This window comes from Quercus robur, chromosome 1 (assembly GCF_932294415.1).
Source record: "Quercus robur chromosome 1, dhQueRobu3.1, whole genome shotgun sequence".
Lineage (NCBI taxonomy): Eukaryota > Viridiplantae > Streptophyta > Magnoliopsida > Fagales > Fagaceae > Quercus > Quercus robur.
This window is the reverse complement of record NC_065534.1, coordinates 10,462,175-10,481,957: the sequence shown is the minus strand read 5'-3', so window position 1 is coordinate 10,481,957 and position 19,783 is coordinate 10,462,175. Positions and strand designations below refer to the sequence as shown.

Genomic DNA, 19,783 nt, shown 5'->3' with positions numbered 1-19,783 from the left:
AATTTTTTTTTTCTATAGATTTTATATTTCTCATAAAAGTGGTATTAAATTTTTTTTAAATGATTCATTAACAAATGCCTTAAATGCTGGATCAAGATTTTATTGTTTGTGTGCATGCAAATTGATTAATTTTAAATTTCAATAAATTGTATGAGAACTTTCACACTGCCATAAAAAAACTGATCGAAGATGTGAGCTTTCACAATTTCTCTATACGGTTATCAAATGGAAAATCATTCGCTACAGGATTCAAGAGAACTAGTTAGAAAAAAGCCAGCAATAAAACCACACCATAGAGACTTAAAATATGTCACTATGATACATGACTACACTGATCATACAACGAGAAGCATACTTTAGTACATATCTTCTTCTTTTTTCCCAAGTCAAATCCTTGTTAAGTTCAACACAATTTATGAGTTCACAACCCTACAGTTCTTTCTGATCTGTCCACTGGACCCAGTAAGTGGACTTATATTCCCCATCTTGATCATGGAATTAGCAAAGTCCGCAAAGAAAAGACCACTATTAGTGCTGTATCTTTGGACCAAACTTAGGGTTGTCGTTTTGGCCTCATCACTAGAGAATAAAATTTGGTCAGAACTAAGAAGACCCTTTCCATTGAGCAAGTTCTGAAAGTAGTGGTTGTCAAACAAATCATTTGAGTTTCGATCCAGGAATGTTGCCTTGTTTGCATCACCATTCACTGGGCATATATTTTGCAAATCGGACAACATATTCGTATCCAAAGTACTGTCTGGATTGCCTGTTCCGGCGAAGTTGAACAGCCTATTGCTGAAGAGAAGACACCTAGATAGTCCAATTGTATGACCTCCTATACAAATAATATACAATGCGTCAATTGAAAAATCTAATCCTCTAATAAGTGGTCTGTCATGTCATATTAAAGAATTGTATGAACCAAGAATTAGAGGCATCTCATGAATTCTGATGGCTAGCTATAATATTGTAACAGGGAGTAACTTATAAGAAATTGAACTTAGGGTAAACTGAATTTTTGGTACTTCAAGTATGGAGTTTGTTTGATTTTGGTCTTTCAAATTTTAAAATGTAACAATTTAGTTTGATCGTTCCCTTCATAATTTTTTCCATTTATTTATTGCTTTCCATCCATTTCTTATTTGCATTTTTGTTTAATTTTAGTTCGATAAATATGAGGTCCCTTTAATATGGGGTGTTCCAACATTTTGTAGTCACGTAAATAGTAGAATAGATGAATGAACTATATTTTAGAATTTTGAACGACTAGAGAGTTGAATGTTTAAAAATTAAAAAACCAAAATCAAACATGTTTGAGGGATCAAAAATGCATTTTACCCTTATAATTATGAAGGAAATATTTCTTTTATATGGAATTATGAAGGCAATTTTAGTTGGGTAAATTTGAGAGAACTTTTGCTTAACATTCTTCAATATTTGCATATTATGTTAGTTAAATTTATAGTGTAATTTATGTAACAAGTACCTGATAAGGATACCACATCTGTGAGATTGAGGCCTACATTTGCAAACTTAAGAGCGATACTACCCAGGCTGTCAAATGGAGAAGGAAGCCCAGTATTTGCTCCCGTTTGATTTGCCACTAGCGCATCTCTTCTGCCCAACGGAACCTTCCATGTAGGTCCTCCACTCTGCAAACCATTACAGAACATGATAAATGTTGACAGATAATTTTGAATTCAGATTTCATAAGACTTTTGTGTGTACTTGGAAGTTCCTTCAACGTCAAATATTTCTCTAATATTATTCTATTGATTCTAATGTGCTGTTTAGCATGTTGCTGCAATAATATACTACAACAATAGCAAATAAGTGCTACTCATAAAAATTTTAGGGTCGACAATATATATATCTACAAATTAATCAAGGTCAACCACATGTATTAATATTCTTAACACTATAATAATAGCAATTATAAATGACCATCATTTCATTCTTTTGAATTTGAAATTGATTCCAAAAACCAAATTGTATATTAGTCTATGTATAGTGGGGAGCAGTGAACTAGTGAATAGTGATCATATATATATATACATGTCAACTAGGAAAAAAAAAAGATTTAAACTTACTAAGAGCACTGAATCTCGGGCGGCTATGGCTACTATATCAGCACATGATACAACACCAGGACATGCACTCTCCACAGAGCTTTTGATATTATCCACAACGTCAAATCCTCTAACTGAATTTAAGTTGGGAAGGGCAAACTTCTCCCCATCGCTTGTATCCAATAGTATTGATGCATCGCAACCCTATGCATTAACAGCAGAGAAAATTTTACTAATTATTTATGATACAATGAGGCCATTAAGTTGCCCCCAAAAAGTTAAAGAGGAAAGGAGGTTAAAAATATGGTAAGTGGCTTGCTAGGCATATCCACTTCTGATATATTTAAAAGAGAAAGTACTTTTTGGATAAACAAGAATACCAACGAATACTTTGAGTGTCCTCTTGTTGATTCCCTTTTGGAAATGAGAAAGTCCTTAATTTTACAAGCATTGATCAAGGGGTTTTCATTGAGTTCTTCAGTTAATTCTTGGAATAATTAGTTTCAATACTTAAAAATTATAAACCCTTTCATGACCTAGGGGTGTCTTTCTCATGAAACAAGTATGCTAAAAACACCTATTAAGGTATTGAAATAGACAACTAACAGGATAATTTTGAAGGACATTAATGAATTGTTGATAAAGAAAATTTTATGCATAAACTTGCATTCACAAAGCAATCATGGAAATGAAGCCGAAGCAAAGAGGCAGCCATACGCATTTCAATCTTGATAGCATTTTGAACCTCTCTCCTCACAATAGAGATAAGATTTGGACACGATGCCTTATAAAAATCTGTAGTCAATTGAGACCTTGCAGCAAGGAATAACATAAAGAAAGCCAGAATCAAAGAATAACCGTAGAAGCTATCAGACTTCTTCATGATTATTTCAATAGTTTCGACAGAAGCAGTTGAGGGATTTTGCAAAGAAACTAAAAAATAATGTAATGCAAGCGTTAAGGCCTTGAAGCATGCAGCATCTTGCAGGCTTAATTTATAGCCGAGACAGTGTGTGCCTTAGCAAGTTTATATTCTGTTATAATATAATTGATATGTTGTTACTTTATAAGTGCTGATGATGTATGGCTGCTGTAGATGGTGTCTGCCAGAATTCAATACTGCTCTGAATTTGATACTTAAATGAACCTCACAGATTAGTAGTTTTAATATTACCGACGCTATAGTTTATTGAAAGAGTAGTGGATTCATTGTTATCAGATTGCATAGAAAATGATCTTCTCATGCAAGTTCATGAATCAAAACACAGTCAGAAGCATTAGTGCTTGTGGAAGAGCAAAGCTTTTTGTTACCACTTGGGCGCACGATTTAGTTATGCGTGCATTAAGAATGTTTAAGATTTAAATTTTGTCGGTATTAGCATTCTGGTAACGTAGATGGATGGCTGTGTTTTTGTTAAAGATAATTTTATTATAGTGGTTTATTGTGCATTTGGTCCAAGATGCCCAACTTAGTATAAATTAAGTCCGTCTCTTATATATACCATATTAGGATTCTCTGTGTAATTGTCTAAGGCTTTAAACCGTGAATATAGGCCACTAGACCGAACCACGTAATCTTAAGTGTTCTCTCTCTCTTTTCCATCTCTACTCTATTTTCTATTTCCTTCAATTTAATAGTTTTCATTTTGGTCTGTCATCATTAATGCTTTAATTAATTATATCTTGTCTTATCTTATTTGATGGAATTTATTAACCTTAGTTAGGATATTGCGTAGTAACCAATTAGAGTTGTTGATCTGATTATTGTTATATGGGGTATGACATTTTGATTGAACAACTGACCATGATACAAAATGTTTACATGGTAGTCCATGTGTCATGCATAACACACTTCCTGCAGTTGGCCTGCTAAAAGCACACCCAGTACATATTAGCTAGGTTTTAACATTTAGATGAACCATCAACTAAGTTGCCATGACATGCGAAATGAGAATGATATAGATCATGACTCTCTTTGTTAGGACATATGTGATTCACTTGTTAGGAACATATGTCACTATTTTATGTAATTGGCTAATCCTTTGACAAAACGTATTTTACTTGTATTTGGGTGGATCTAGGATGTGTTTAATATTTCAAGAAACTTTGTTTCGAGATCAAGTGTCGAAGCCATGCAAGTCTATCCAAGATTCAAGCTGAAAAGTGCAAGTTTATTAAAACTCGACAGCTAATATTTATCGAGCTTGAAGAGTTGTTCCAGCCCCGTGGCTTGACAGCTACTCCACAGATGGCTATCTGTCGAGGTTTAAGAAAAACAGATTTTCAGTTCTGTTTTGACTTTAATCTGTGATTATGTGTTTGGACTTTCTTTTCTCTTAACCCATGAAGGTGACACAAGTTGCACAAGTATTGAGCAAAGTTTGTTCAAGCAAATTGTGACCGGAGACAGAATTTGTCCTAGTTCATCGTTCTTGTGAATAAGTTCCTGTGTTTGTACATCGTAGGGTTTTGTGACCAAGTATCTTCTTGATCTTCATCGTTTGGATGAACTGAAGAATTTTGCAGTCAACAACCTTCTCTAGTTGGTGATTTAAGTCACGTACTGGGATCCACGCAATTAGTTAGTCACGTACTGGGAACCGTGCATCAAAATGAGAGTTTGTTACTACAAAACAAGTTCAATTGAGTATTGGGGTAAGGGTTCAACTATAGGTTGGTAAAAAGCACTGGGATTCCTTTACTTGTAACTGCTTGTTTTGATAATAGTGAATTCTAGGGAGTGGTGACCTTAAAACACCCAGTGAGGGTTTTGCCGTGTTGGTTTTCTCCATTCGTAAATAAATCACCGTGTCAATTTATTTTCTGCTGCACTTAATTTAATTGGTGATTTTTTTTGTGCTACCATGTGCTTTGCATGTTAATTTGATTAATTAATAAACTTGGCTAATTAATCAATTAATTTATCACAAGGGGTCAATTCATTTTTGGCCTATCATTCTTGAACATTTGATTGAAATCATTGCATAACAAGGTACGGATATACCTATCGAGTGAAGTGAATGTTCACTGGATATAAATAATGAATTGCATGATCTTGATAGATAGATAGTGGTGAGGATAGGGAGAAATGGGATTGAAACCAAAGAAAAATACTACTACCATTGAGCTATCACTTGAACCCCAATAAATGACTTAATTTAACACACAAATTCCCGAGACGAAATCTAAGGATTAAAATAAAATAATATAGAGAGGGAAAGAGAAAATAAGGGAATTAACATAGTTTGACTTGATTGCTTACATATACTAGATCACTAGATCTTCAGAATTCTTTTCTTTAAAGAAGTGGACTAAATTGGCTAAATTGGACTGAAGCATACTAAATTAGACCGACATGGACTGAAGTGGATCGAAGTATACCAAATGGATCTGATTAGACCAAAGTGACCAAATAGATAGAATTAGACCGAATGGGCTGAATTGGACTGGAATAGACTTAATTAGACCAAAATGGACCAACGTAAACCAAATGGACCAAATTAGACCAAAGTGGACTAAATGGACTGTATTAGACTAAAATGGACCAAATTAGACTAAAATGGACTAAATCATCGGCCATGTCACAGTTGTTTTTAATTGATTTGTTCCTCTATTTTTTTTGATAATATTAAATATATTAACTGATTGACTTCACACATTCATCTTGAATGTTTTTTATTTTCCTAATAATATATTAGATGGTTTTAATTTTATATGTACTTTTCCTTTACAAATTCATCTATTTTAGTTAAGAAATAACTATTTTTCACACTTTTCTTTTTCTTCATTGCTCTTACTTCAATTCATTACTCTTAATTTTTTTTAATATTATCAAAAAATTAGAGGAACTAATGAATAAAAAAAATAGTGACATGACCGGCCGATGATGTGACTCAATAGAAGTGTAATAACATTAAAAACCATGCTTCGATTTTTAGCTATTACAAGCTCATGCTTGTAAGAATAAGACTCAATTTAAACATATATTATTATATAGTTATAATTATGCTATAAATATATAATAATATATTTATATAGCCCTTGAATTATATAGATTATGTAGATTTGTAAATTAGCTCACAAAATACCAAATATTTATTTGCAATTTACAGATAATATAAATAGTTCATTTTGTAGTAAAAAGTATTAAATTTTTAAGAATACATGGTTGGTGAATAAACTTTTTATAAATTCACAAACAAAAATAATTAAATGTAATTAATCCAAATAAAATAATTTCAAAATAATTTAGTTAGTATTAATTATTAGCATAGATTTGAAAAGAGCCATGTAGCTCAACGGACTCTTTTTGATGTCCCTAATTTGGTGAATTTCTCTCCTGCGTCTTCGCTAGAGCAAAGCATTTAGTCCTTTTGTTTAAAGAATTCTTGAGAAATCTCTAGCTCGTACTTTCAATAGAAATGTCCATGGTTTAAATCTCTCTTCTTCCAACTATCGAATTATAAAATTAAGAAGGAAAAAAAAAAAAAAAAAACACTATTAGCATATTTTAGTGAATGCTTAAAAAATATTAGTTATAGTGTTTACTATGTATGAAAAAAGAACAAGTTTATCAAGTTACTTTTGAAAAAGCATATACTTGTGTTTAGACATATAATGTTAGTTTTAACAAGTTAGTATTTATGATATTTATTGACTTTCATTTTAACACTAAATTTAGGGTCTTCATTTTAAAGATATCACTCTAATAATCTCGCTTCATGGGGTAGCAGACAGCATGTAGTTCATAGTTATTGTATTATCAATTATCAAAGATAAGAAGAGTTTAGTACTTTGTGGGTGTCGTGTACAAGCCAACGACAAACCCAAACAACTGCCTGCAGTTACAACAAGAATGGCTTCATAGTTTCCATCTCTAGCTGTTGATTTCAATAAGGACTGCAGAAGGATTGAAAATATGATTACCTTTATTCCTTTCATACGCATAACAACACCCTATAAATACTGGCCTTTCTCTATCAAACCCAAATCACCTCATTGCACCACATAATAAACTATCATCGAAGTACCATATTAGTTTTTTCCTATATACCTCTAGTTTCTCTCTTCCATGGCCTCCAAAACTTTCACCATGAAATTCTTCTCACTTCAAATTTCTTCATTTGCCATCATCCAAATGGCAATGACTGGAGACCCAAACATCCTCACTGATTTTATAGTCCTCCCAAATGTCACCAACGTTGATGGGAATTTCTTCACATTCACTGGCTTGCGTGACCTTTTCAAGGGAGGCCCTTCCACAACCCTCAAAGTCTCGAAAGAAGCTTGGCTGAGTTCTCTGCTCTCAATGGACAGAGTGTTTCTTATGCTGTCCTTGGATACCCGGCTGGCACGACTAGCCCACCCTACGTTCATCCTCGCGCTTCTGAGCTTCTTTTCGTGGTTGAAGGTACCCTTCAAGTCGGGTTTGTTGATACAACCAACAAGCTCTTTACTTAGACACTACAAACGGGTGATATCTTTGTGTTCCCAAAGGGACTTGTGCACTTCCAGTACAATGCTGATGCACAAATACCTGTTGTAGCGATTGCAGCATTTGGGAGTGCGAATGCTGGAACCGTTTCAATTCCCAACACTTTGTTCACTTGGCTAAATCCTTCAAGACCAATACTACCACCATAGAAGCTCTTAAGACTGGTCTTGCTCCTCCCATGCCTTGAGGATAGCATTCATTAAGAGTACAACATTACAATATCTCCTTGTTCTTTGGTGTTTTGTGCTTTTTTTTTTTTTTTTTTTTTTTGGAATAATTTTCCTTATTGTTTGAAAGGGTATGACTATGTATCATCAAGTTTATTAACATTAAATGTTGTTCTCTTATCTATCATCAAAGATATATTAATTTTTATGCTTTTCGACATTGTTGGATAGCAATTTGCATCCAATTTTTCTTTTTAAATTCGCGTCTCTTTAAAATAGATGAAGTTATACGAGCTTGAAGGCACCACTATATGTTATACAATGAGCCGGCTTAACGTCTTCTCCCTCTTCGACCATCCTTTCTCCAATTCCAATGGAGGGGGACTTGAGTCTGGAGACATCACATCCCAATGGAAAGAGATAAAGTAAGGTTCAAAAGAACATTCATACTATTGAAGAACACATCATTGAATTTGATGATTCAAGGGTCCAAAAAGTATCTTAATCCCTATATCTCATTAAAATTATACTTCAAGTCTTGGCCAAATCTCTCTCTATCTCTCTCTCTCAAGCACTTTGACGACTGTTGTTGATCAATCAGCGTCAATAATCAATATCTTTGTCCTCCACCAGGATATATTAATTCTCATTAAGAGTGTTAGTCCCACATTGGTATGAAACTAAGTATCCTTGTGGGCAGTCCCTATATATTTGTGTAACTTTTGTGTGTGGAAGAGACTGAAGAGTGAAGAATGAAAATAGCTTTTGTCCTGTGAATATTTTGGGGATTTGACTAGATTTGTACTTGTGAGAATCTATGAATATGGTGTTTTTGAGATTTGGAACGCGGTTGATAGTAGATTTAAGTATTTGACATTAAAGCATAGAGTTAATTGAACCACTTTATTGTAATGCCGACCTTTTATTTTTTTAAATTTTTTAGGAAACATTTTTTTTTCCATAAATTTTATATTTTCTATAAAAGTAATATTAAAATTTTCTTAAAATAATCCATTAATAAATGCCCTAAGTGCGAGACCAAGATTTTATTGTTTGTGTGCATGCGAATCGATTAATTTTAAATTTCAATAAATTGTATGAAAACTTTCACACTGCCATTAAAAAAAAAAAAACTGATCGAAGATTTGAGCTTTCACAATTTCTCTATGCGGTTATCAAATGGAAAATCATTGGCTACAGGATTCTGGAGAACCAGTTAGAAAAAAGCCAGCAATAAAACCACACTATAGAGACTTAAAATATGTCACTATGATACATGACTACGCTGACCATACTATCAAGATCAAGAACAGAGCAAGCAATTGAAGCAGAAGAAACACGGATCAACTTGTATAGCAAAAGTTCAAGAAGTCATATCTGAAGCTCTTGTCGTTTAGTAGTTGTATTAGTTTACATTAGCAATATACGACTTGTAGCTTAGTGTTTATTTTCATTCATTTGTAATCACACGTGAGTAGGTTAGTTACTTACACGTGAGAGAGGTTGTTAGGATCTGTTAGCACAGTATTAGCTCAGTGCTCTGTTTCTCGTTCTTAGCTGGATTTGGGATGTATATAAACTCACAAAGTAAATTAATCAAAGTAATTAGTTTTTCCCAATTCATTCTTTTCTCATATGGTATCAGAGCTCCTAGAAAGCCTGAAATTCTAGGGTTTTACAGATTTGGGAATTTCTCTTTCATCGTCCACCATTGTTGCTCTTCTCAAGCTTTCTCAAAGCTTTCTTAAAATCTTCTCAAGCTTTTTTTCTTCTCAAGCTTTTTCTTTGCCTTAATGGCTGCCACAACAGTTAACACTTCTACCACTGAGTCTTCATCTTCTTCACAAGACTCATATAATCCCAATGATCCTCTGTTCTTACATCCAGGAGAAAATCCAGGGGCTGTTCTCACTTCTCAGCCTCTGATTGGAGAAGAAAATTATTCTGCTTAGGCAAGATCAGTGAGAAAGTCTTTGATTGGTAAAAACAAGCTTCGTTTTATAGATGGTTCTATAACCATTTCTTCTCCACTCGTGAATTCACCAACTGCTGTTCAAGCATGGATTCGTGCTGATAATATAGTTGGTACTTGGATCATCAATTCAGTATCACCAAAACTTCAGGATAGTATCATTTACAGAGATACTGCTTTTGAGATTTGGACTAAGCTTCGAGACACATTCAGTCAAGGAAATGGAACCAAGGTTTTCAACATCCAGAAGCAAATTGCTGAGTTCCATCAGGGAGAACAATCACTCACTGATTACTTCACTCAGCTTAAGGTCTTGTGGGATCAGCTTCAGAATCTTAGTCCATTCCCTCAATGCACCTGTGGTAAATGCGTGTGCAATATTAATCAGAGGTTGAAGGATCTTCAAATCAAAGAAGCAACAATGAAGTTCCTCATGGGAGTCAATGATGTGTTTTCTCAAGTCAGAACACAAATTTTACTCATGGATCCATTGCCTTCTGCTAATAAGGCTCATTCCTTGTTTATCCAAGAGGAAATGCAAAGATCAGTTACTAATTCTGTTAGAGTTGAATCTAAAGTTTTGGCTGCCAAAAGCTCAAGCACAAATCAAAGAGGAAAAGAAAGGCCATTGTGCACTCACTGTGGAAAGTTGGGACACACTGTGGAGAAATGTTATAAACTCCATGGTTTTCCACCTGGCTACAAATTCAAGAACAGAAATATGATGGCTCATCAGGTTTCAGCTGTTGCAAATCAGTTCCAGGGCCATCACTTAGCCTCTAATACTGATCATAATCCTATTACAAATCAGTTTCAAGGGAATGGCTTGGCTCCAACTACTGAGTATAATCATTTTGTCACTGCTCAAGCACCTGCATTCACCCCTGATCAGTATCACCAGCTTCTGTTCATTGATTGGAGCTCACCAAACTTCAACAGTTCAAGAGCCTCACAAAGTTAATGCTGTGTCATTGCCATCCAATACAGTTGCAGGTATTGTTCCTTGTTCACCACATTCAGTATTTTCTGCTAAGGTTGTGAATAGAAAGGCCTTTGGTGTTGAAACTTGGGTTATAGATACTGGTGCTACAGATCACATAGTTTGTTCAATGCATTTATTGACTTCTTTTACTGCAATTTCACATTCTGTGGTTGAATTACCCAATGGGGAGGCTGCACTTGTGACTCATGTTGGTACAATTAAGCTTTCCTCTCACATTACCCTAACAAATGTCCTTTGTGTGCCTTCATTTTCTTTCAACTTGATATCTGTTAGTGCTTTGACTCAATCTCAACCTTTTTGTCTTGTATTTCTGTCCAACTATTGTTTTATACAGGCCCTTACCTGTTGGAACACGATTGGAATAGGCAGAATGCATGATGGACTCTATCTGTTACAAGCTTCTAGCCTTTCTCAAGCTTCCAAGTCTCTTGATGATTTTCTTCTCAAGAATAAGTCTAGTTCTTTCACTGCTTTTTCTTCTTCTGTTTCTCATGCCAGCTTGTATTCTCTATGGCATTCTAGGCTAGGACATCCATCTGACATGAAAGTTCATGCTTTGAGTCATCTTTTCCCTTTCTTGCAAAATTGTTGTACTAAAGACTGCATTGTATGCCCTTTGGCAAAGCAAAAGAGACTACCCTTTCCCTTTGAAAATAAAAGAGCTACTCATTCATTTGATCTTGTTCACATGGATGTTTGGGGACCCTTTTCCATTCCTACTACTGCTGGACATAAATACTTTCTTACAATTGTAGATGATGCATCAAGAGCCACTTGGGTTTTCCTCATGAAAAACAAATCTGAAGTTAGGCCTTTGATTGCTTCATTCTACAAAATGATCCATACTCAATTTCAAACCCCTATTAGGTCCATTAGAACTGATAATGCTCTAGAGTTTAACATGTTTGATTTTTACAACTCTAATGGCATTATTCATCAACAAAGCTGTGTCTACACTCCACAACAGAATTCAGTTGTGGAGAGGAAACATCAGCACATTCTTGCAACTGCTAGGGCCTTGCAAATTCAGTCCAACATTCCTCTTGTTTTCTGGGGAGATTGCATCCTTACAGCTGTCTATTTGATCAATAGACTTCCTACTCCTTTCCTGCAAAATAAGTCTCCTTATGAGGTCCTTTTCAATCAAATCCCTTCTTACTCTCACCTCAGGACCTTTGGCTGCCTTTGTTTTGCTACTAATGTCAATCCCCATAAACACAAGTTCACCCCTAGAGCTAGGAAGTCTGTCTTCTTAGGATACCCGTTCAATATCAAGGGTTACAAGCTGCTTGATCTTCAATCTCACTCTATTTTCATCTCTAGGGATGTCATCTTTCATGAAAAGGTGTTTCCTTTTACTTCACACACTCCTCTTCCTCCATCTGCCTTCATTCCTTTGCCTAGCATTCCTTCCATTCCTCATGCCTTACTTGATCCTATCCCAGCTGTTAATGTTGATTCCTTTGTTCAGATTCATCATGATCTTGATTCAGATGATCAAGCATTTCCTGATGTTTTTGATCATGTTGCTACTGATGTTCTTGATCATGATGTTTCTGTTACTCCAGCTGTGCTTCCTGATGCTCCTAGAAGGTCTACTAGGGTGCCTAAACCTCCATCCTACCTTAAGGCTTATCATTGCAACCAAATTTCATCAACCATCATCTCCAATCAATCCAAGTCAGGCACTTCCCATCCTCTTTCTTCCTATCTTTCTTATGCCTCTTTATCTCCCACCTACAAATCCTTTTGTTGCTCAATTTGTACCAACACAGAACCTAAGTTTTTTTCACAAGCTGCAGCTGATCCTAAGTGGCAAGATGCCATGGATGCTGAGATTGCTGCCTTGGAAGCCAATAATACTTGGACTATCACTCCTTTGCCTCATGGTAAACATCCTATAGGATGCAAATGGGTTTATAGGATTAAGTACAAGGCTGATGGGGCTATTGAAAGGTACAAAGCAAGGTTGGTTGCAAAGGGGTTTACTCAAAATGAGGGCTTAGATTACCTTGAGACCTTCAGCCCTGTTGCCAAGATGGTTTCTGTGAAGTGTATCCTTGCAGTGGCTGCTGTGAAGGGCTGGTTCCTTAGCCAACTTGATGTAAATAATGCCTTTCTTCATGGTGACTTGCATGAAGAAGTCTACATGGCTCTTCCACCTGGTTTTCACAGCAAGGGGGAGCATGGAGACCAGCATGGAGACCAGCTTGTATGCAGATTAAATAAGTCACTTTATGGACTTAAACAGGCCTCCAGACAATGGTTTTCCAAGTTCTCCAACACATTGATTCAACTTGGTTTTACTCAATCTAAAGCTGACTACTCACTCTTCACTAGGCAACAAGGAGATTCATTCATTGCTTTGTTAGTTTATGTTAATGACATTCTCATAGCAAGCAATGATAAGGGGCAAGTTGATCAATTTAAGGTGATGTTGAATCAGAAATTCCAGCTGAAGGATTTGGGTGCTTTGAGATTTTTCCTTGGTTTGGAAGTAGCTAGGACAGACAAAGGCATTTCCCTATGTCAAAGGAAGTATGCTCTTGAGATTCTGGAGGATGCAGGGCTTCTTGGGTGCAAACCTGTAAAAGTTCCTATGGATCAAAGTTTGAGACTCAGCAAACATGATGGTTTGTTACTTGATGATCCAGGGCAATACAGAAGACTGGTGGGAAGGTTGCTGTACCTAAGCATCACTAGACCTGACCTCACCTTTGCAGTCCACAAATTAAGCCAATTTATGGCTAAACCAAGAAAACCACACCTTGAGGCAGCACTTAAGGTTTTGCAGTACTTAAAGAATGAACCGGGTAAAGGCATTTTCTTCTCAGCAAATTCAGAGTTGCATGTAAAAGGTTTTACAGATTCTGACTGGGCTTCATGTCCAGATACCAGAAGGTCTGTTACTGGATATTGTATATTCATTGGAGACTCATTAGTTTCCTGGAAATCAAAGAAATAATCCACTGTTTCCAGATCATCAGCAGAGGCAGAATATCGGGCTATGGCTATTTCAACTTGTGAGATAGTCTGGATTCTTTATTTGCTAAAGGATCTTCAGGTTCATCACAGCAGAGAAGCCTTGTTATTCTATGACAGTCAGGCAGCACTCCACATAGGTTCTAATCCTGTTTTCTATGAACGAACGAAACACATAGAAATTGACTGCCATGTTGTAAGGAATAAAGTGTTGGAGAGAGTTATCAAACTTATCCATGTTAGAACTCAATCCCAATTAGCAGATTTGCTCACTAAGGCTTTGAGCCATAAACAGTTTTCAGAGCTTTTATTCAAGATGGGACTCATCAACATTTATCAACCTACAGTCCATCTTGAGGGGGAGTATCAAGATCAAGAACAGAGCAAGCAATTGGAGCAGAAGAAACACAGATCAACTTGTATAGCAGAAGTTCAAGAAGTCATATCTGAAGCTCTTGTCGTTTAGTAGTTGTATTAGTTTACATTAGCAATATACGACTTGTAGCTTAGTGTTTATTTTCATTCATTTGTAATCACACGTGAGTAGGTTAGTTACTTACACGTGAGAGAGGTTGTTAGGATCTGTTAGCACAGTATTAGCTCAGTGCTCTGTTTCTCGTTCTTAGCTGGATTTGGGATGTATATAAACCCACAAAGTAAATTAATCAAAGTAATTAGTTTTTCCCAATTCATTCTTTTCTCATACATACAACGAGTAGCAGACTTTAGTACAAATCTTTTTTTTCCCATCCAATCCTTGTTATCTTCAGCACAATTTATGAGTTCACAACCCTACAGTTCTTTCTGATCTGTCCACTAGACCCAGTAAGTGGACTTATATTCCCCATCTTGATCATGGAATTAGCAAAGTCCGCAAAGAAAAGATCAGAGTTAGTGCTGTAACTTTGGACCAAACTTTGGGTTGTCGTTTTGGCCTCATCACTAGAGAATAAAATTTGGTCAGAACTAAGAAGACCCTTTCCATTGAGCAAGTTCTGAAAGTAGTGATTGTCAAACAAATCATTTGAGTTTCGATCCAGGAATGTTGTCTTGTTTGCATCACCATTCACTGGGCATATCTTTTGCAAATCGGACAACATATTTGTATCCAAAGTACTGTCTGGAGTGCCTGTTCCGGTGAAGCTGAACAACCTATTGCTGAAGAGAAGACACCTAGATAGTCCAATTGTATGACCTCCTATACAATGCATCAATCAAAGAATCTAATCATTTAATTAGTGGTTTGTCATATATTAAAGAATTGTATGAACCAAGAATTAATTAGTGCCATCTCATGAATTCTGATGGCTAGCTATAATATTGTAACAGGGACTAACATATAAGAATTTTAATTAATCTTAAGGTAAACTGAATTTTTGGTCCTTCAAGTATGGAGTTTGTTTGATTTTGGTCCCTTATTTTAAAATGTTTGATTTTGTTCTTTCACATTTTAAAATGTAACAATTTAGTTTGACCGATCCCTTTATAATTTTTTCCATTTATTTATTGCTTTCCATCCATTTTTGTTTAATTTTAGTTCCTTTAAATATGGGGTCCTTTAATATGAGTGCTCTTACATTCTGTAGTCACGCAAATAGAAAAATAGATGGATGGACTATATTTTAAAATTTTGAAGCACTAGAATTGAATGTTTAAAAATTGAAAAATCAAAATCAAACATTACTACCCTTATGATTATGAAGGAAATATATATTTTTTTGATGGAATTATGAAGGCTATTTTAGTTGGGTAAATTTGAGAGAACTTTTGCTTAACATTCTTCAATATTTGCATATTATGTTAGTTAAATTTATAGTGTAATTTATGAAACAAGTACCTGATAAGGACACCACATCTTTGAGATTGAGGCCTACATTTGCAAACTTAAGAATGATATTACCCAGGTTGTCAAATGGAGAAGGAAGCCCAGTATTTGCTCCCGATTGATTTGCCACTAGCGCATCTCTTCTGCCCAACAGAACCTTCCATGTTGGTCCTCCACTCTGCAAACCATTACAAAACATGATGATAAATGTTGAAAGATAATTTTGAACTCAGATTTCATAAGACTTTTGCGTGTACTTGGAAGTTCCTCCGACATTAAATATTTCTCTAATATTATTCTACTGATTCTAATGTGCTGTTTAGCATATTGCTGCAATAATATATATACCAAAAATAATAACAACTAATTGTATCGGTCATAAAAATTTTAGGGTCGACAATACATATATATCTGAACAAATTAATCAAGGCAGACCACATTTATCCTTTAATACTATAATAATAGCAATTATAAATGACCATCATTTAATTTTTCTGAACCTGAAGTTGATATGTATACTGGTGAGTAGTGAACTAGTGAATAGTGATCATATATATATATATATATATATGTCAACCAGGAAAAAAAATTTTAAACTTACTAAGAGCACTGAATCTCTTGCAGCTATGGCTACTATATCAGCACATGATACAACACCAGGACATGCACTCTCCACGGAGGTTTTGATATTATCTACAACATCGAATCCTCTAACTGAATTTAAGTTGGGACCGGCAAACTTCTCACCATCGCTTACATCCAATAGTATTGATGCATCACAACCCTATACATTAAAGGCAGAGAAAATGTTACTAATTATTTATGATACAATGAGGCCATTAAGTTGCCCCAAAAAGTTAAAAGAGAAAAGGAAGTTAAAAATGTGGTAAGTGGCTTCATATGCATATCCACTTCTGATATATTTAAAAGAGAAAGTACTTTTCGGATAAACAAGAATTCCAACAAATACTTTGAGTGTCCTTGTTGAACTCCCTTTTGGAAATGAGAAACTCCTTAATTTGACAAGCATTAATCAAGGGGTTTCTTTGAGTTCTTCAAATAACTCTCGGAATAATTAGTTTCGATACCTAAAAATTATAAACCCCTTCATGACCTAGGGGTATCTTTGTCATGAGTCATGAAACAAGTATGCTGAAAACACCTATTAAGGTATTGAAATAGACAACTAACAGGATAGTTTTGATGGACATTAAAGAAATGTTGATAAAGGAAATTTGACGCATAAACTTACATTCACAAAGCAGTCATGGAAGTGAAGCCGAAGCAAAGAGGCAGCCATTCGCATTTCAATCTTGATAGCATTTTGAACCTCTCTCCTCACAATAGCCATGATATTTGGACATGAGGTCTTATAAAAATCTGTAATCAGTTGAGACCTTGCAGCAAGGAATAACATAAAGAAAGCCAAAATCAAAGAATAACCATAGAAGCTATCAGACTTCTTCATGATTGTTTCAATAGCTTCCACACAAGTAGTCGAGGGATGCAAAGATACTCAAAAAAATAATGTAATTTGAGTGTTAAGGCCCTGATGCATGCAACATCTTGCAAGCTTAATTTATAGCCGAGACAATGTGTGCCTTAGCAAGTTTATAATCTGTTATAATATAATGGATATGTTGTTACTTTGTAAGTGCTGATGATGTATGGCTGCTGCAGATAGTGTCTGCCTGAATTCAATACTGCTCTGAATTTGATACTTAAATAAACCCCACATATTAGTAGTTTTAATATTTCCGACACTATATTAATTTTATTGAAAGAGTAGTGGATTCATTGTTATCTGAATGCATAGAAAATGACCTTCTCGTGCAAGTTCATGAATCAGAACACACTCAGAAGCATTAGTGCTTGTGGAAGGGCTAAAGCTTTTTGCTGCCACTTGGGCGCACGATTTAGTTATGCGTGCATTAAGAATGTTTAAGATTTAAATTTTGTCAGTATTAGCATTCTGGTAACTTAGATGGATGGCTGTGTTTTGTTAAAGATAATATTATTATAGTGGTTTATTATGCATTGGTTCAAGTTGCCCAACTTAGTGTAGATTAAGTCTATTTAGGGCTAACCCTAGACCCTATAGCTCTTATACATACCATATATATTAAAGTTTCTTTGTGTAACTGTTTAAGATTTTACACCATAGACATAGGCCACTAGGCCGAACCAGGTAATCCTAGTGTCCTCCCTCTCTCTTTTACATTTCTACTCTATTTTCTATTTCCTTCAATTTATTGAATATTTTGGCCCGTCATTTTTAATGCTCTAATTAATTTTACTTGTCTCATCTTAGTTAGCATATTCCGTAGTATCCAATTAGAGTTGTTGATTTGATTGTTGTTATATGGGGTTTGACATTTTGATTGAACAACTGACCAAGCTACAAAATGTTTACATGGTAGTCCATGTGTCACACATAACACACTCACTGCATTTGACCTGCTAAAAGCACACTCAGTACGTACTAGCTAGGTTTTAACATATAGATGAACCATCATCTAAGTTGCCATGACATGTGAAATGAGAATGATATAGATCATGACTCTCTTGAACATTTGATTGAAATCATTGCATAACAAGGTACGGATATACCTACTGAGCGAAGTGAATGTTCACTGGATATAAATAATGAATTGCGTGATCTTGATAGATAGATAGTGGCGGGGAGAGGAAGAAGTGGGATTCGAATCAAAGAAAAATACTATTACCGTTGAATTATCACTTGAACCCCAATAAATGATCTAATCTAAGATGCAAATCACTGAGACTAAATCTAAGGGTTAAAATAAAATGATGTAGAGATGGAAAGAGAAAATAAGAGAATTAACATAGCTTGATTTGATTGCTTACATATTCTAGAATATTGGATCTTCAAAATTCTTTACTTGGCTGAATTGGACTAAAATAGATTGAAATAGACTAAATTAGACCGACATGGATTGAAGTGGACCAAAGTATACTAAATGGACCTAATTGGACTAAATTGAACCAAATGGATAGAATTAGACCGAATGGGCTAAATTGGACCGAAATAGACTTAATTAGACTAAAATGGACCGACATGAACCAAATGGACTGAATTAGACCGAAGTGGATAGAATGGATTGCATTAGACTAAAATGGACCAAATAGAACAAATTAGACCGAATGGACTGAATCATCGGCCACATCACAGTTTTTTTTTTAATTGATTTGCTCCTCTAGTTTTTTGATAATATTAAATATATTAACTGATTGACTTCACACATTTATCTTGGACGTTTGTTTTTTTCCTAATAATATATTGGAAGGTTTTAACTTTATATATACTTTTCCTTTACAACTTCATCTATTTTAATTTAGAGATAACTCTTTCCACACTTTTCTTTTTCTTCATTCCTCTTACTTCAATTCATTACTCTTTTTTTTTTTTTAATATTAGCAAAAAAATTAGAGGAACAAATCAATAAAAAATAGTGACGTAGCTAATAATGTGACTCAATAAGAGTGTAGTAATATTAAATATTATGCTTTGACTTTTAGCTATGACAAGCTCATGAAGGCTCAATTTAAATATATATTATTATATATTTATAGGTATGCTATAAATATATTTAATATACTTATATAGCCCTGGAATTATATAGATTATGTAGATTTGTAAATTAGCTCACAAAATATCAAATATTTATTTGTAATTTATTGATAATATAAATAGTTCATTTTGTAGTAAAAAGTATTAAATTTTTAACAATACATGGTTGGTGAATAAACTTTTTATAAGTTCACGAGCAAAAATAATTAAATATAATTAATCCAAATAAAATAATTTCAATATAATTTAGTTAGTGTTAATTATTAGCATAGATTTGTAAAGAGCCATGTAGCTTAATTGATTCTTTTTTATGTCCCTAATTTGGTGAATTTCTCTCGTGCATCTTCACTAGAGCAAAGCCCTCATTCCTTAGCTTGACTAATTCTTTTTTATGTTCCTAATTTGGTGAATTTCTCTTGTGCATCTTTGCTAGAGCAAAGCGCTCATTCCTTTTGTTTAAAGACTTTTTGGGAAATCTCTAGCTTGTACTTTCAACATAAACGTCCATGATTTAAATCTCCCCTTTCAGAACTATAGAATTATAAAATTAAAAAGAAAAAAAAAACACTATTAGCATATTTTAGTGAACGCTTAAAAAATATTAGTTATAGCGTTTATTGTATATGAAAAAAAATAAGTTTATCAAGTTGCTTTTGAAAAAGCATATGCTTATTCAACA

General features: G+C 34.6%; 2 protein-coding genes and 1 pseudogene across 4 annotated transcripts; 1 reads left to right on the top strand and 2 right to left on the bottom strand.

The window, feature by feature from the left end:
- Nucleotides 1-259: 259 nt before the first annotated feature.
- On the bottom strand, nucleotides 260-3,063 carry LOC126720164 (peroxidase N-like). The gene is made up of 4 exons (XM_050422539.1): nucleotides 2,737-3,063; nucleotides 2,091-2,273; nucleotides 1,487-1,652; nucleotides 260-835 (listed from the first exon to the last, which is right to left on the bottom strand). Exons 1-4 carry the CDS (start codon nucleotides 2,950-2,952, stop codon nucleotides 414-416), a joined length of 987 nt encoding a protein of 328 aa, XP_050278496.1. The 5' UTR covers nucleotides 2,953-3,063; the 3' UTR covers nucleotides 260-413.
- A 4,077-nt stretch (nucleotides 3,064-7,140) lies between these two features.
- On the top strand, nucleotides 7,141-7,750 carry LOC126715763 (germin-like protein 9-3; annotated as a pseudogene).
- A 1,131-nt stretch (nucleotides 7,751-8,881) lies between these two features.
- Nucleotides 8,882-17,125, bottom strand: LOC126720117 (peroxidase N-like). 3 transcript variants are annotated; one of them, XR_007653287.1, is made up of 5 exons: nucleotides 16,765-17,115; nucleotides 16,114-16,296; nucleotides 15,525-15,690; nucleotides 14,398-14,885; nucleotides 8,882-9,025 (listed from the first exon to the last, which is right to left on the bottom strand). XR_007653287.1 is itself a non-coding variant. In XM_050422536.1 (4 exons), the coding sequence occupies exons 1-4, from the start codon at nucleotides 16,978-16,980 to the stop codon at nucleotides 14,464-14,466; spliced, it is 987 nt and encodes a 328-aa protein (XP_050278493.1). In that variant the 5' UTR covers nucleotides 16,981-17,115; the 3' UTR covers nucleotides 14,345-14,463. The 3 variants fall into 3 exon arrangements, 2 of the variants coding, with proteins under 2 accessions (XP_050278493.1, XP_050278494.1); XM_050422536.1 differs by lacking the exon at nucleotides 8,882-9,025 and having other exon boundaries at nucleotides 14,345-14,885; XM_050422537.1 differs by lacking the exon at nucleotides 8,882-9,025 and having other exon boundaries at nucleotides 14,721-14,910; nucleotides 16,765-17,125.
- Nucleotides 17,126-19,783: the final 2,658 nt, after the last annotated feature.

Coding starts and splice junctions, on each gene's coding strand:
- LOC126720164 (XM_050422539.1), bottom strand. CDS start 2,952: ATGAAGAAGTCTGATAGCTTCTACGGTTATTCTTTGATTCTGGCTTTC. Junction 1,653..2,090: donor CCCGAGATTCAGTGCTCTTA/GTAAGTTTAAAT, acceptor AATGGTTTGCAG/AGTGGAGGACCTACATGGAA. Junction 836..1,486: donor AGATGTGGTATCCTTATCAG/GTACTTGTTACA, acceptor TTATTTGTATAG/GAGGTCATACAATTGGACTA.
- LOC126720117 (XM_050422536.1), bottom strand. CDS start 16,980: ATGAAGAAGTCTGATAGCTTCTATGGTTATTCTTTGATTTTGGCTTTC. Junction 16,297..16,764: donor TCCATGACTGCTTTGTGAAT/GTAAGTTTATGC, acceptor TTTAATGTATAG/GGTTGTGATGCATCAATACT. Junction 15,691..16,113: donor CAAGAGATTCAGTGCTCTTA/GTAAGTTTAAAA, acceptor AATGGTTTGCAG/AGTGGAGGACCAACATGGAA.